This window comes from Quercus lobata, chromosome 5 (genome assembly GCF_001633185.2).
Source record: "Quercus lobata isolate SW786 chromosome 5, ValleyOak3.0 Primary Assembly, whole genome shotgun sequence".
NCBI classification, from domain to species: Eukaryota; Viridiplantae; Streptophyta; class Magnoliopsida; order Fagales; family Fagaceae; genus Quercus; species Quercus lobata.
Genome location: NC_044908.1, coordinates 71,322,672 through 71,340,619, shown reverse-complemented (window position 1 = coordinate 71,340,619; position 17,948 = coordinate 71,322,672). Strand labels below are relative to the sequence as shown.

Here is a 17,948-nt window from a genome sequence, read left to right as displayed (position 1 = left end):
GGATTATTGTATACATTCTAGCAAAAGTGTGTTTATAAAATTATTATTGCACATGTGTTATACATTATTGTATACATTCAAGCAAAAATGTGTTTAAAAAACTAATTCAATTTAAGTTATAATTATAAAATAGTAAATTTGAGTTTTGAAAATATGATTTTACAATTTTAACCTTATGTCTCGTACACACACGAATGTGTAATTATTACCAATACTTTTCTCAATTTGAGTCGGGGGCAAACATCTTTGAACTTCTGGTTTATTTTTCTTCATGGATGCCGTAGAGACCAAACAATATTACAGTAGACATAAGTTCAAGAGTTAATATACATATCAACACTAGTGTTTGTCACTCTTGTGCCCACGAAGAATTCCTATAAATATTATATTAAGAATGCTTTGCGTAAGTGTAACAATTTGGCTTTCTTAAACGGAACATTGCGCGGCCTGTGATGTATTCTGGGAACAAAACTCCCCTCTCTCTGCGTTGTCACGACTGCAGTTATTATTTGTCCCACCTTGAAGGTGAATGAAGGAACTACGGATTTCAGGTTTTCGATCCCTGTAGTACAAGCTGGTGTTCTTAGACATAGCAGCAGGAAACCAATAACGGCAAGGAAATGCCTGTATAATTTTCTTCAGCAAGTACTTGTAAGTCTTTGATAGAGAAAGATAGAGCGGGAGATATGCCAGTGCAAAGATGCCGACTGGAAGGAAAGAAAGGGAATTGAGGAAAATTTTTGTCCACCTTTCTTTAGTACGTATCATGAGGATGATTGTAGCAGAAAACGATATCATCATCATTACAACGGAGAAAAACAGAAATGTGAAGCCTAGCATGAGCTTGTTAGGAAGGGAATGCTTGAAGTCTTCCAATCGAAATGGTGCTGTGAGGATTGAAAGAAACATTACCACTGATGTCAAAGCGCAAGCAAGTGAGAGTACATCAGTTGCTGTGAAAACCACAAAGAAAGGTTCATTGAGAAGGACTGGAACACCAGTATTCTGATTAGGACCTCCTGGTATTGTGTAGGCAGCCGCAAAGGCAACTGTCGACATTAGAACTGCCACTATGGAGCATCCTTCTGCTGTGCGAATTAGCCAATCTCTCGCTGCATTCCGGAGATCAGATTTGGTATTAGCAAATAAGCCTTCAGCAGTCTCTTTCATATTGTTCCGATGATAAATGAAAGCGCCTTTTGTAACTGACTTTACAAGCTGCACACAGAAACATATACTTAATATAACTGGTTGACAACCAAAGTATTTGATGAACTAGGAATAAAACCCACTTTAAAAAGGGTATCTTAATTATATCTCAGAGGATAATTCAATTAAATCCCCCATACAAGTATCACAATTAATTAACGGCCCCGTCTCATACATGCAGGCAGCTGTGGAGTAAAAAAATTTTGTTTGGTGGCATAATCAATCTCAGTCAAATAGATTTATCCATTATACATTTCATGGAGGAGATCTCACCAGATTGGGGAAGTTCTCACTAAATCTAGTGGATATCTTGTCAAATCTGGCATATCTCCATCGGATTTGGTGATAACCCTCACAAATCTAAGTGATATTGCTAATCAGATCGAGCTTGTTGGATTTTGGATGAAACCAGCCACTCAACCCATTGTCATAACCTTTACTTCAATCTGTGTCAAAATTGATCTCTTATGCATCTACTATAGTAAAAGACTTGATCCACACGTGATATATATATATATATATATATATTTACTTTTTTACGATATCCCTTAAATTCAAGGCTAAAACAACTTGATAAACATCTATAGTGCATTTTGTTTATGAATAAATTAGCATGTCACATTGTTGATCTTAAATGTTAGGTTCTAAATGATTTGTTTATTGGCAAACTATGTACATAAACTTGTCTGGGTATAGATGTTACTTTTTATGAGTCATATTAAACATTGCTCAAAGTGCTGCAAGTCAGAAATCAAGAACATACAAGCTGCAGGTTCAGGAAATCAAAACTTGACTAGCTTGACCAATCGAGAAGAAGATTCGACCGATCGAGATGTGATTCTGCAGAATTTAAATAAAGCCTAGCAGCCCATTAAACGTTTAGGGTTTCAATCCAAATTTACTTGATATATAAGAAAAACCCTAAAGCAAGTTTTTAAAGTCTTGGAGAACTACTCTTTTAAGATCTAAGAGGTTTTGTACCCTTTATTCTTTCAAGCGTTTATTGGAGATTGTTCTTATTTCATAAGTATCAGTGCAACAAAGTTTTAGCCCAAGCTTCATATATCAAGTGTACTAAAGAGCAAAACATGAATTGGAGGTTCATGTCGGAGCAAATCCACATCGAAGAAGTCTAAAGGTTTTAGAACAAGGTTTAAAAATCATAGTTAAGTTTACTATGAATTTAATATTCTTGATTGTAAACTTTTACTTGATAGTGGATTGTTCTTCTTGGGATTGGTCCCCCCAAGTTTTTTACTTTGAAATTGGTTTGTTTCATTTGTTTCCCTAGGTCATCATATGTTGTATTACTTAGTTTTTCCACTGCATGATATATTCGATGTATGTTTAACCTAAGGTCTACATAATTGACTTAATTAACAACTTGGCAATAAAAGCAGGTTAAACGTTGTTTGTTTAGGGGTCTAAAAACTAACAAGTGGCATCAGAGCAGGTTAGATCGTGCCCAGGTAGTTTTTACCTTGAGTTGATACTTAACTAGTGATCCCTCTCTACTTTGATGGGAATAATTATGCTTACTGAAAGGTAAAGATGAAGGCTTTCTTAAAGTCTCTCAATGAAAAAGTGTGCTGTTGAAACTAGATAGGCCAAACCTGCTACTCCTACAGCAGCATGGACAGATGCTAAAAAGGAAGTTGCTAGTTATAACAATAAAGCTATGAATGCTTTATTCAATGCTATTTCCTTAGAAAAGTTTAAAATGATTTCTAATGTTAAAGTTGCTCATACTGCATGAAACATCTTTCAAACTGTGCATGAAGGAACTAAGGCTTTAAAAATCAATAAACTTCAAAAGTTAACTTCCAAATTTGAGAGTGGTAAAATGTTTGAGGATGAATCTATTGATGAGTTTTATTCCAAACTGAATGACATTGTTAACTCAACATTTAATTAGGCAAGGTCTATGATGAGAGCCTAAGATGGTTAGAAACATCTTGAGATCCCTAATTGAGGACTTTAGACCCAAAGTGACCACTATCACTGAAAGTAAGGGCATTGACACCATCCGTGTTTTTGAAGTTGTAGAATCCCTTCAAACCTATGAGTCAAACCTTCCTAAGACCAATAAGTCAAAATCAATGGCCTTGAAAATAGTAGATGTAGTAGATGAAAACTTGTTTGATAATGAAATCTCATCCTATGAAATAGCTTATCTTGCCAAACAATTCAGAAATATCTTGAAAAACAATAACAAAAAGGCAAGAAATAAAAATTTGTTGATCATAAGAATGTGAAGAAGACTGAACAACCTAAGAATGATTTCACTAAAAAATCCAATTCTAGAAAAGAAAAGTTGGTCCATCTTCTAACAATTCTTTACGTTAATAATGTTTTGGTTGTCAAGGCTATGGATATATAAAATCTAAATGTCCTACTTACTTGAGGTCTAATGGAGAGGCCATGGCTGTTACTTTATGTGATGATGAAGGATCTAATCAAGATTCTGATAGTGATCAGGAAGGTAAGTTCACGGCTTTCACTGCTACTATTGTGACTGATGAGACCATTGATGTGAAAGTTGAAAGTCCTCTTGATGAAAAGCTTTTTGAAAATGTTGAGTTGCAAGAAGCTTACAATAAGTTATGCAAAATTGCAGCAAAAGATGCTATGACTGTTGATTTGTCTTGAAAGAAGATTGAAAGTCTTGAATTGGAAAAAAAAAAATTTGATCAAACTATTTGACACTAATGAGTTCTTGAATGCTGTTAAGATTGAAAATATTTCTTTGGTTGAAAAGGTCAAAGAACTAGAAACTGACTTACGTGTTACTAGAGAACATCTTGGTATGTCTTCTAGCTCTAAACTTGATGAGATGCTGGGGACTAAAAAATCCTCTATTGATAAAACTAGTTTTGGTTATATTGAAAGTGGTTCTTCTTCCACAAATTCTTCTACAAAATTTGTCATATTTCTTTTGAGTTTGTTCCTAAACTTGTAGAGAGAGCTCAACAGGAAGAAATTCTTGCTACTAGAAGAATTAGGGTTGACTTAAGTGATATCAAACCAAAACAATCTATTCAACCTGTTGCTAAGAAGTAAAACAAATTTCATCCTCAGTGGTTTTGTCATTTATGAGGTAGAGCTGGGCATCCTTGCCCAAATTGTTTCAAGTTGCAAGCTAGCAATCAAGCAACTAATCAAAAAGTGTTAGGGCAAAAAGCAGAAGATCCTATGACACTTATTCAAGAATTGGTAAAGGCTCTTAGTCTTTTTGCTAATTCTAGAGTTGATCTTCAGTCAAATCCTTCAAGGAACTCCAACTCCCTTTCTACATCTAAGAACATGTTGATTCAAGAGGCTTGTCTTAAATGAGCTTTCTTGGCATGGTCCCTATGCTTCATCTCTTTTCTCTTGGGACAAATTGTTTTTTTTAGGAGTTGTTTGCATCTAATTTCATGCACTTCATTAATGGTTGTTTAGGTTGTTTTCAAGTTTTTTCTTTTTAATAAAAAAAAATTCAAAATTCAAAAACACAAAAAGATTTTTACTTTTTGTATTGCACACCATATAGCGTGTAATTAAGGTTAGCCAATGAAATTTTGCATTTATGTCTGTGTACCTTCTTTAGCTTTGATATGCACCTCACTAGTTTGTATTATTCTATGCTTAATATGAGTAAATTGTTCTTAGTTTTGATCAAAGGATCTTGATTTTGGTGTCACATATTTTGATCATAAGGACTAAAAAAATCATAGGAAAAAGACATAAATAACCATCTCACCACTAGTGTAGAGTAATCTGTGTGTTTCTAAATATATATATGAAAACAAGAGAAACCTCATGCAAAAAATCCTTGAACAAAGTTGTTGCATTTTTTTTTTTTAAATGTGTACAATAGTGGGCTTGAAATAAAAGAAATATATCTATATATATATATATATATATATATGTGCCCCTATAATTTGTGACTATGCATTAAGCTTTTAAGCATAAAATTTCATGAAAGCATTAGTCAATAGATTGTAACTCTACATTGTGAGATGTGGGAGTTATAGGATTTACCTTCTTAGGTGATAGTCACTTTCAAACCAATGTGATTGATGTAGAAGTTTTGATTAAATTCTATCGACATATCAACTATTTTGTGTTTTGTATAAATACTCGTTACACACATTACATGCAAATCCCTGGTAAATTAAGTACATAAGACTGTGTGGGTTGTCTAATCTGGCCTTCTTTAATTGCATATAATCTGTTGTGTACATGCCATTTTTGTTGTTTTGGTTGGGAGATTTGAAGAAAAGTGAGTTTTTCATGATTTAGAAGTTTTAAAATCTGTGTTTTTAACTTCTTGATGGGTTTTGATGTGTGCATTTGAGTGGCATCTTGTTTAAAACTTTTCTTGTGCACGTGCATTAAGTCTTGAAACTGCTTTGTAAGTTGGTTTTTGCATAAAATTTCCAGATTTTTAAGTTTTCAAATTTTTCATTGGTTCGACCAATCAAAGTTTCTTTCGACCGATCGAAACTGCAAGCTCTTGTGCTCTAAAAGTTTTTACCCCTCACGATTGATGCTGCTCAATTTTCTACCAACCGAAAATTCCCAAAATTGCCTCCGATTCTTGCTCGATTGCTCTATACTGATTGAATATAAATGTTTTTTGATTCTTATATCTTGACTGATCAGTTTTTATCTTTATCCTATTACTTTTCTTTGACTCCTCTTGATTCCTCTCCACTCAAAATTTTTTTTGTCATTTTTTGAGTCAAAGCTTCAAGGGTTTTCTTCTACATCACTTGGTAAGATTCATTTACCCATTATTTTTTTTTATCAAATTACATGAAAACATGCATTTTCATTGAAAATTCATGAGATTTTCAAACTTAGAAAATTTTATGGTTTTTAGTGATTTTGATTGTTTTAGTTTAAAATGATCAATGGGTTTTTGTGTATGCATGTTGTTCACATGATTCCTATGGTTTAATTTCTTTAATTTCATGGATTATGAAAATTTTAGAAATTAGGGTTCATGCGTTTTTGAGAAAATTTGGGATTTTGTTCAATTGGGCTTAAATTGATGAAATCATTGTCATTAGTTAATTGATTGTTAATAACATGTTTTATACCTGTTTTGATAATCAATTGATTGATTGGGTTTGTTTTGAAAAATTAGAGTTCCTATTCAAAAATTGGAGATTTTCATAAATCTTAGTTTTTTCTTGTTCAATTTTTGAATCAAACATCAATTTGAACACTTTAATTGTTTAAATTAACCTAAGAATTGTGTATTCTAGATCACAACTTTTTTAAATTGGGTTAACTCTTTCAAAGCATGCACCATGTAGATTTTAAAGACTTGCATTCTATACTCTTGTCTATTTTTCTAATGCAGTCAGCCCTTGTGTGTTTTGTTTATTCCCATCCATAGACCTTAGAATATGGCTCCTAAGAAATTTGCTGCTAGGAAATCCTCTATGGGTGTCTCTTCCTCTAGAGAATCCTTTGATTCTTCTAGGTTCCAAACTCTTTCTGACTTCCAAAAGTTTGCAATCTTGATCAAATATAGGTTTATTTGGAGTGAGAGAGTGGTTGTTTTAGATGAGCTTAGTTCATCCATTGGGCAAAACTTTGAGTTTAAGGGTTGGTTATCTATCTAGTCTAACCTTGTGTCTCCTCTTGCTGCCATTATAAGAGAGTTCTACTCTAATTTTTCTATTCACTCTATTGTTACAGGTGGTCACTTCTTGGCTACTTGGGTTAGGGGTTCTGAGTATCAAATAACACGTCAAGATGTTTCTAATGCTCTTTTTGTTCCTATTGTTGTGAACCCAATTTATCCATACGTTGATCCTCCCTCTTTGGATGATGTTTCTGTTCTTTGTGGCACACCTATGGTTTGGACTAATGAACCTAGGCTTGACACAGTTGAACTTATTAAGGATAACCATCTTCTCTATAGAATAGCTTGTCACAATATTTTCCCTATGTCTCATATTCACATTGTTCCTACTGACCACCTTGTTTTCTTGTTTGGTCTTGTCACTGGTGCTTCCATGTGTCTTCCATCTCTTTTTATTCAATCTATTGTAGATATCCATAGAAGCAATTCTCATAAACAAAGTCTTTTCTTCCCTGTTTCTATTCTTAGAGTCTTAGAGCATTTAGGCTTTGAATGCCCTTCCTCTTCTGAGCTTGTTCATCAGATTTCACCTATTAGAGCAATTTTTCTGAAGCCAAGTAGAGCACAAAAGAAGACTCCAATGAAGCTCAAGGCAAAGGGAAAGAGAACTAGAGTTGATCCTCCACAAGAATATGTATAGGTTGATCCTTCTGTGGATCCGTTGTTGTGGCTGATGATGATAAAGATGATGTTGCTGCTGCTGCTAACCTTTTTGGACCTACACCATTTGTACAGTCTATGCTAGAGAGGATGCCTAAGGCTCAAACAACTCTTGATACCATGATACAAACCTTCATAATGACTCAAGCAGCTTATGGATAGCTTTTGGACTTTTTAATTTATGATGTTGCAGCCCTTCGGGTTAAGTTTACAGAGTCTAGGAGTAGTTTCACACCTCCACCTCCAACCTCTTCTGATTGATATTGATTGCCTTTGGCAATTAATAACAAAAAGGGGGAGTACATTGTATTTAGGGGGAGATCTTGGACTTAGGGGTAGAAATTTGTTTTAGGGGGAGTTTTTATGTTTTGATGTTTTTCTTTACTTTATCCATATTTTTGTTTATGTTCACATACTCGTCTATATGGTATATTGGTTTCCTTTTTTCTTTATATAAGTATTGTGATTCATAGATGTTTTTTTTTTTTCTTCCCCACATGCCTTGATGGTTTGTTTGGGTGTTTCAGGAAATTGCAAGTTATTATGATCATGTTCCAACGGCCTATATATATTTTTGCAAATTTTAGGATAGTTGTTGATTGGGATTATATTTTGGGCATATCTTTTATTTAGGTAGTTCTTGAAATTGAGCAATTCATTTTGTATGTGAGTTTTGTTACGTATCCCCAAATGGGGAGATTGTTAGGTTCTAAATGTTTAGGTCCTAAATAATTTGTTTGTTGGCAAACTGTATACATAAACTTGTCTAGGTTTAGATCTTAGTGTGTATGAGTCATATTAGATATTGCTCAAAGTGCTCCAAGTCAGAATTCAAGAACATACAAGTTGCAGGTTCAGGAAATCAAAACCTAACTAGCTCGACCGATCAAGAAGAAGGTTTGACCGATCAAGATGCGATTTTGCAGAATTTAAATAAAGTCCAATAGCCCATTAGATGTTTAGGGTTTCAGTCCAAATTTACTTAGTATATATGGAAAACCCTAAAGCATGTTTTTCAAGTCTTGGAGAGCTACTCTTTTTGAGATCTGAGAGATTTTGCGTACCTTCTACTCTGTCAAGCATCTACTGAAGATCATTCTTATTTCATAAGTATTGGTGGAACAAAGTTGCAACCCAAGCTTCAAATATCAAGTGTACTAAAGAGCAAAACGTGAACTGAAAGTTCATGTTGGAGTAGATCCACATAAAAGAAGTTTGAGGGTTTTAGAGCTAGATTTGATAATCATAATTAAGTTTATTACGAATTTAATATTCTTGGCTGTAAGCTTTTATTTGATAGTGGATTGTGCTTCTTGGGATTGGTTCCCTTAGGTTTTTTACTTGAAAACTGATTCGTTTTATTAGTTTTTCTAGGTCATTATATCTTATCTTATATAGTTTATTCACTACATGATATGTGTGATGTATGTTTAACCTAAGGTCTACATAATTGACTTAATTAACAACTTGGCAATAAAATCTTGTTAAACATTGTTTGTTCAGGGATCTAAAAACTAGCATTAATTTTTTTGTGTTTTGTGTTTTTTTATTATTATTTATTAATAATGATTGGAAATACTTACATACTAAATATCTGTCTTTGCCGCTCAAAACCAAGTCATTTCTTATCGCCCCAAACACTAGGGGAGATACCAACTCGCCCAAATGATGCGGTGATTGTTGACCTTGAATATTAATTAAACTTTTTTAGTTTAAAGTAATGTTATCTCGTCCAACAATTATTGTTACATTAATCAATTCCATCACTCCATTAGACGTGTAAAAAGAACACAAATTGATAATTTTGGGGTTGGAAAACACATGAACTAAAAAAAAAAAAAATCAAAGTGAATTGCAGAGCAGATGAGAGCAGAGTTACAGAGAAGTGTACCTCAAACCAGAGCAGCTCCTCTTGCAATTGAAGTGCAGGGCCCAGCATCTTTTCAGGTACATAATCATGCCTTGGCATTCCAACCATATGCAAAATGGTGTTCCCATTGATATCAATCCTTCGTACCAACCACCTCATTGGTACTTCCATTTTAGACACATGCTCAAAAACCTCCAACTGGCGGTACTTGATAGCTACATGCAATATGGTCTGCCTTTCATCATCTATGTGCTCTACTGCCTGAGGGTATATTCTAAGTATTTCTTTAACAATCTTTACACAGCCCGACTTAGTTGCTAGAAACAGCGGTGTAACCTCTCCTTGTTTCAGTCGTTGACGAGAACTAACTCCAATCTCATCAGAGTGACAACCATATTCTTGCGGCTTTGACTTACTGAGGTCCACATTTGAACTAGTAAACTTCCGCGAGGTATCTTCTTTTACTGAGAGTTTGGAGAGCCCCAACGAGGATTCTTGGCTTTCTGGATTATATAAACACAATTGTTGTTAGAACTACAATAAAAAAATCAAAAAAAGAAAAAGAAATGTCAAGCTGATTTGGAGGAGATTTCTCCAAACTGATTTAGAGGCAAACTTTGTTTGTTCCAAAAATCATCTAAGATTAATTTAGTACTAAATTTTGCAATAATCTCCTTTTAGTTTGACGTACAGCTTCAAAGAGTCTGTTATGATATTATATTTTATTTTGTTACGAATCTTAATTTTGATAGTATTCATGATTGAAAATGTCCCTTCGATATTTATAATGCAAATTAAAAAAAAAAAAGTAAATACAATTACAACTACTCTATTATCTTTTATTTTATCCATTGGCACAATTCAAAAGTAGTTAACAAATTACCTCCCGTCTCATAAGTAGATGAAACTTTAGGGGGACAACCAAAATTGTGCGGCTTTGGCTTACCCACGTCCACATTAGAACTAGTAAACTTCCATGAGGTATCTTTTTCAACTAAGAGTTTGGCAAGATCCAACGCGGATTCGTGACTGTTCGGAACTACTATCAATTATATAAAGACAATTAATTGCAAGAATTAAAATGATTAAAAAAAATCTCAAGCATTTATTTATTTATTTCAACCGTTAAGTAATACAGTGATTATATTCAAGAGAACTCTCAAGCAACTGCATTTACTCAAAGTACTATTTATATTGTAAATTTTATGCTCTATTTAAAGCGTCGTAATAAAATATTAGTTGTTGTAGTAGCTCTTTTTTTTTTTTTTTGAGGAGGAGTTGTTGTTGTAGTAACCTAAACATATAAAAAATTATAAATTTAATCATTTAACAGTATATATTCATACATAAAATGTCCTTTTAACTATCTCTATTCAAGTAAGAAATACACTAATACATTATTTTTGTAATCCTTCTAATTATCCTTGTTGTTAGAAATACTGAATGAATGTATTGTATTTCTCAAGTAATAAAATATGTATAAGTGCCTTTATATAGGAGGAAGAGTGTATAGTACAAGTATGTGTACTATACAAGTAAACAAGGTGGGCCTAAAGCCCACAGCCTATTACACGTTAACAGCCCCCCTCAAACTCAAGGTAGTTAGACCAACTTGAGGTTGTCAACTAAAGCATGAAGGCGTCCCTTAAGATGTGACTTGGTGAAAATATCTGCAAGTTGATCTTTAGAGAAGACCGAGAATAGCTTGAGAGTACCATGGACAAGACGATAACAAATAAAATGACAATCTATCTCGATGTGTTTTGTCTGTTCATGGAAGACATCATTGTGAGAATATGAATGAAACTCTGGTTGTCTCAATAAAGAGGAGTAGAAGAGAATGTGGACACACCTAAGTCTTTAAGGAGCCATCGTAGCCAAAGAAGCTCAGATGTAGTTTTAGCAAGGGCATGATATTCTATTTCAGTACTAGAGCTAGCCACAAGAGTTTGTTTCTTGCTTTGCCAAGAAATTAGAGAAGAATCAAGAAGAAAGCAATAACCGGTGGTGGACCTACGATTAATGGGATCTCCTACCCAATCAGCATCAAAGAATGCACAAAGAACAAAAGGAGACTAAGCAGAGTAGAAAAGGTCATGGAAGAGAGTGCTCTTCAAGTTTCGAAGAATGCGCAGAACAACAGCATAGTGAGTCGATCGTGGAGCAGACAGATACTGGCTCACTTAGTGAACAGCATAGAAAATGTTTGGATAAGTGACAATGAGATAAACTAGGCTACCAACCAAGTGTCTATAAAGAGAAGGATTAGACAATGGTTTCCCCCCTGAAAGAGTCAAATGTGCATTAAGTACAACTGGAGTGTCAATAGTTTTGCTTTTAGTGAGTCTAGCTCAAGACAAAATTTCAGAAGGATACTTGGCTTTTGTAATATTCAAGAGCATTATCAGATCGACAAATTTTGATTCGTTTGGAAAATTGAGTTTCAATCATTTTTACAATATTACAATACAGTTACAATAATCTAAAACGATGTTTCATATGAAAAATCTAGCTATAGCAGGAATAATTATCAATAAAGACAAAAAATATCGAGATCCACCAATACTAGAGACAGAGGAAGGCTCTTATACATCAGAATGAATTAGGTCAAAGATATCAATAGACATAGATTCACTAGTATTGAAAGGTAAAACTGGTTGTTTTCCTAACTAGCATAAAACACAATCAAAATTTTATGTAGACAATGAACCTAACAAACCTCTAAAAGTCAAGTGTTGTACCTGAGAGGAAGATGCGTGAACAAGTCAGGCATGCCAAAGTGGAAAGGAAGGAATAAAAGAAACTGAAGCAACAACAGAAATAGGAGCAACAGGTGGAAGATAAAGGTTGTCCACAGGAAACATACGCCCAACTCTGGGACTAGTCCCAAGCTCCTGTCCCATCCTCAGATCTTGCACAATACAGCCAAAATAATCAAAGGTAATGTGATAACCCTCAACTAATTGTCTCACAGAAAATAAATTGTAAAAAGGTTAGGAACATTAAAGACCCCAAGAACCAAGAGATTGGAGGTCAAGATATAACTCATATTATGACCAAACACTGTGGAACCATTTGCTGTGCGAATATTAAGAGAGTGTGGGGTAGGTTTAAGTTGAGAAAATAAGGACGAGTGAGGTGTCATGTGGTTGCAACAAGCAGAATCCATAAGTCAAGAGGAAAGAGACATATCCAATGAAAATGAGAGAGAAGAGAAATAAGATGCATTACCAACCATACGAATGGTATTAGTAATGATGTTTTGAAGGTCAACATTGGAAATTGTGATAGTAGATCTAGAAGACTTGGACTTTGCGGAGACGAGAGCCATTGGTTGGATACTCTCAGTGTTAGCAATAGTAGTAGTAGAAATGGAAACAACTGATTTGTTTCGTTGATAGCAAGTCTCAATATTATGGCCAAAACGTTTGCAAAAATTGCAAAAACCTTTGTTTGATTGTTGGCAACGATTGTTACAATAAAATGAAGACCTATCCTTATTCTTCATTTAGAAGAAAAATATGCAAAAATGGACTGCAAAAATGTCAACTCTAGAAAAAGTCTTCGGTCAAATATGTGGCAGAAGTTAACAGTCAATGGCCAAAAAGTCAACGATCAACTTAAGCCAAAGTCAACGCTAACGTAGGCAAGATGATGTCAACAAACAGCTAAGGCTAACGTAAGTAGATGACGTCGGCTAGGGTTGATGTGTCAAGTGATGACATTACAAATAATGTCAATGAGATTCCAAAGGCACATGTGGCGTGTGTAGCACGTGGTCTGGACACGCCAAACTTCTTGTGGCACGTGAGGGCGCATGAAGTGCGTAGATGTATCTCGTTGATTTTCAACCGGCGCGTGTAGTGTCCAATGTGGATGATTCCGGTGGGGTTGAGTAGATCAGGCGACGATCTACATGATGATATGTCTTGTGTTCTGATCGGAGGTCCCAAGTGAAGATCCAACGAAGGCAGTGACCTTTGTGGCAGAGAGCGAGTTTCTGGCAGTGGAGATTCAACCTTAAGGACTTTTGACAACGATGGAGCAATCAGGAAAGGGCACCAAAAAAGGTTTACTAACCGAAGAAGTTGGGGTAGCGAAAAATACCAATAAAGATAAGACTGCAAAACACGAGAAAATTGGAGTAATGACTCTGATACCATGTTAAAAATACTTAATGAATGTATTGTATTTTTCAAGTAAGAAAATATATATGAGTGTCTTTATATAGGAAGCAGAGTGTGTAGTATAAATATGTGTGCTATATAAGTAAACAAGGTAGGTTAAAGCCCACAACCTATTACACGTTAACACTTGTATTATTCCTTGCGCAAGCCATGCTTAAATGCAAGAGATAGGCGCCCCAATCCCTATCCAAGATTAGGGTAGCATGAATATCTTTGCTAGGGTGTATTGGAATGACTAGGTTCCCTCCTCTTATTGGATTTGAAGTTCAGGGGAAGGCCTTTGTGAGGGGGGAGGGGGGGTGGTATTGATGCCAGACTTGTGAGTCGACATTCTATTGTCATCGTCGGTCAATTTATTGTAGTGCAAATAATGCCAAACTTTTCTTTACTCTGGCAGTAGCTAGAGTAGACTTCTCCCAGAGAGAGAGAGAGAGAGAGAGAGAGAGAGAGAGAGAGAGAGAGAGAGAGAGAGAGAGAGAGAGAGAGAGAGAGAGAGAGAGAGAGAGAGAGAGAGAGAGAGAGAGAGAGAGAGAGAGAGAGCAAAATAACATAGTTTTGGAACGTTGCAGACGATAAGTTGTACACAATGGCAAAGGGAGCTAGGCATGGTGTTTTTCTCCAATGAGTTTGAATTTAGATTGAAATGGAGAGTGACCAGTTAAAGGTTAATCCGACTCCCATGAGTTTCGAAAATTCTAATACTTGGTGAAATTTTACTTAATTGGCCTCCTTGATTTCTTTATATATATATATATATATATATATACAAAGTTCTATTTTTTTGAAGTGAAAAATTTACAAAGATATGAACAGTGGTTGGTTAGAATAATAAGGTATCTCTCTTTTTATTTTTTGCTGTATATAACCCATTCGCTTTAGTTGCATTAAAGCATATGTTGTTAAAAATATATAAGTATATCTCTTTAATAAAAACTCTCTTTTACTTTTATATGATTTAGAAAAACTCTTTATTTTGCATTAGAGACTTAGAGATACATGAATGCATGAATTTTTTTCCTCATTAGAAGAAAATATGCTATGATTTATATGTTTATAAACAAAAGGAAAGTTTTTCGTTTAATATTGTTATTATTATGTTTCTCTTATAATTCATCGTATAAGTAAAAACATATAAAAATAACATTTATTATTTAATGAAATTATATATATATATATATATATATAGAGAGAGAGAGAGAGAGAGAGAAAATACTTTTGTAACTTTAAACAATATTACAATTCTCAAAAAAAAAAAAAAAATTAATTAAAAGCAAATTTCTACAAATTTACTGTTGGATTATATCTTTTTCCTATAATCTCGATACTTGGAAAATTTCATGATGGTTGGAGATTATTAATAATATCTTATTTATAAAATGTATAAATGTCAAGTTTTGTATTATAAACTGATGCATTAAAAATATGTTTATGTATCGAATAATAAATAACGTCTAATAAATATGAAATTTAGGATCTGTCTAAAAAAAGGTTTTTTTAGCTTTTTGCTGAAGGTTTATTGTTGAAACTATTGTAGAAAAAAAAAACCTAAAAGTGTTAAAAGTACTATAGAAAAACTTTTGTGTAATTTTAACCCTATTTTAATGTTTGAATATGCAAAATGACTTCCAAATTAATATGAAAAACAAATATTCAACAACAGCAACAATAATAATAATAACTAATTTTTTTTGGCTTAGCTATAATTTACTATCAAGCTTGTTATATCATAATTAAGATTCATATTTCATCAAAGCCATTGATTAAAGTTACCAAAATACCATAATGTTAATAGTAATTATAACAACAGTCAACTAGAGTTTGACAAAAAAAAAAAACCAAAATATGAGTGATCACTGGGCAAACTTTCACCAAAAACGTTCTGGCATTGGAACTGAAGGGAGCTTTTTAAGGTTTTTTTTTTTTTTTTTTTTTTTTTTTTTTAATAATAAAATGTGAGACTTATGAGCATAACAGCCAACGAACATACAAAAAATAAGTTGATTTTTCCAAATAATATGAGCTCACAAATAGTACAATGAGACTCATTAATAGTATAAAAAAATGCTAAAAGCTTATTCAAATGACCAAAAAAAAGCTTAATCTAGTTCTCAAATGCACCCTTAGCATACATATTAAAAAGATAGAGAATATATAATCTAATGGTAAGCTTTTCAATATATTAATCATATAAAAAACTATCAAGCAGTATAATATTACTTAAAGTTACAAACGGGTATAACTTGATCTTGTCCCATGTATTACTTAAATTTAGTGTTCTAGTAATGATTATGTTAAATTATGATATGAATAAAAACTGTTACATACACGTATTATGAACTGAACTGTGAATTGAAAATACAATTTCAAAGTTAAAATTATGTCCTCAATTCACGATTTTAGTTCAAAAAATAGTTATATAACAGTCGTATTTAACAAACACTAACTTATGATATTTACCGTTGCTGGAATTTCTCTTGAGGAATCCACGTCTGCGCGCTGGTTCAAAAGCAGAGGGGTTGCATGACAGAAGCTGAAGAGCTGTCATCCCATCATGGTCTCTTTCACCAACTATATGTCCGAACCGTCTTGCTATGTTCAGAGCCAAATCTTGTTATGTGTTTTATGCATGGCAAACACACGAACCAAATCAATACAGAGAAGAAAAAAATAATAATAAATCACATAAATACAGTCATGTACGTCTAGTAATTGTATGTGTGTGCCGGTGGGAACTTACCGAAGTGGCGAGCAAGGATGGCGATGTGAAGCATAGTGGTTTTGTCAGTCCTCTGGCTAAATAGTTTCTGCTTAGCTTCATCATATTTTGAAAATATATCCGCCAGAAAGTTGAAAATCTGTGTCTTACCGTAGCGGGCTGCCTGAAAGAGTACGCTTTCTCCAAGCTCGTTGCATATGTTTAACAACTCTGGGGCTTTCTCTAACATCTTCGTTGCTATCTCGACAGAGCGGTCATCGAGAGTAGCAGCCTCGTGGAGGACAGTGTTTCCGGTAACATTTTTGCAGGTGGTCATTTTCTCGATAAGGTGGTGAGGCAATGCTTGCAGAAGTCCAAGTACCAATTCAGCTTGTTTTGAGTAAGTGGCCAAGTGGAGCACTGTGTCGTTGTGTATGGTCACTACGTGCATTGCATGGTCAGGAACACGTTCACAGAGTTTTATCACGTTCTCCATCTCTTCTTTCAGTAGAGCATTGTACAGCTCTCCGTTTAATTTATCATCATTTTCTGGCATGGAAGCCATCAATTGAAGTGTCTGAAAGACAAAGGGAGATAAAAGGATGGGGGCAGTTAGAAGGTTTTCAAAAAAGATAGTGGTTTCCTCACTTTTGTATGTATTGATATGTTTCAATAACTTGTGATTGCAATGGAATTATTAATAAACAAGAGGAGATATATATATCATACATCCTACATATGATATGAGTCATTCCTCTCGAATGAGGTTCATGACATCTTCCAAAATATATAATTATATAAAATTTTGGGGTTTGGCCCAACAAAATTCTTTCTGACCCCACCCCTGACCGAACAAAATTCTTCCGAACTTCAAAAATGTTGAAGCTTGAGCAGCACAACTGAATCCTGATTTTTCCAACTCTCTTTAATATTTTATTGCTATTTTAATAGCACTATCTGAACTATGCTTGAGTGGCTTGACAGCTTGCGCACCTATTTATTTATTTTTGACTGGATAGCTTGTGCTATAACTGTACGAATATTGCATGAGAATATGACATTTGTCAAAAGCTTGTGCTGTGCTACTAGAATTGTATATTGGAATGAAATGAGTTATTCTTCCATTTTTAAAATAAGCATACGAGGATTTTATTAACAAATGCCTTAAGATATTTATTAATAAATTATTTTTAAAAAAAATTATGAGAAATTAAAAAATTTGTTAAAAAAATTATTTACTTTTTTATTTTTTTATACATATATATATTTTTAAGGGTCATTTTAACGAATGTTCTGAGGGTATTGGTTAAGAATCCATTTTAGAAAAGTTTTGACACCATTTTTATGAAAAATTAAAAAAGTTGTCAAAATATTAATTTTTTTTTCCATAAAAACATTTTAAAAATAAATTGTTAACAAATGCCCTAAGGGCATTTGTTAACATTTCCTTTTTTTTTTTTTTTAATGGTTTGTTAATAGATGTTTTAAGAGCACACATTAATTGGACCAATAATAAAAATAGAGAATGGGATATAATGTTTTCACCGAGACCTTGGACTTGATCTGGTCAAGCTGATGGGTTCATGATGAGCCAAAGGTTTTGAGCTGGGATCATGGGATTTTGATTTAGGAATAGGTTGAGTTGTTGTGAAACAATGTTATACTGGCACTGGTGTTTTGTGTTTT

General features: G+C 33.8%; 1 protein-coding gene across 2 annotated transcripts; it reads right to left on the bottom strand.

Moving 5' to 3' along the window:
* Positions 1-292: 292 nt before the first annotated feature.
* LOC115989431 lies at positions 293-16,972 on the bottom strand. Of its 2 annotated transcripts, none has more exons than XM_031113114.1 (5): positions 16,305-16,972; positions 16,025-16,174; positions 10,264-10,422; positions 9,402-9,883; positions 293-1,218 (listed from the first exon to the last, which is right to left on the bottom strand). In XM_031113114.1, exons 1-5 carry the CDS (start codon positions 16,825-16,827, stop codon positions 427-429), a joined length of 2,106 nt encoding a protein of 701 aa, XP_030968974.1. In that variant the 5' UTR covers positions 16,828-16,972; the 3' UTR covers positions 293-426. The 2 variants fall into 2 exon arrangements, with proteins under 2 accessions (XP_030968974.1, XP_030968975.1); XM_031113115.1 differs by having other exon boundaries at positions 10,264-10,419.
* Positions 16,973-17,948: the final 976 nt, after the last annotated feature.

What these genes read in the sequence shown, in the direction of transcription:
- LOC115989431 (XM_031113114.1), bottom strand. Translation starts at nt 16,827, where the DNA reads ATGGCTTCCATGCCAGAAAATGATGATAAATTAAACGGAGAGCTGTAC. An exon ending in CAAGAGAAATTCCAGCAACG is followed by an intron (nt 10,423 to 16,024) that starts GTAAATATCATA and finishes TATAATTGATAG; the next exon opens with TAGTTCCGAACAGTCACGAA. An exon ending in AGGAGCTGCTCTGGTTTGAG is followed by an intron (nt 1,219 to 9,401) that starts GTACACTTCTCT and finishes TTCTGTGTGCAG; the next exon opens with CTTGTAAAGTCAGTTACAAA.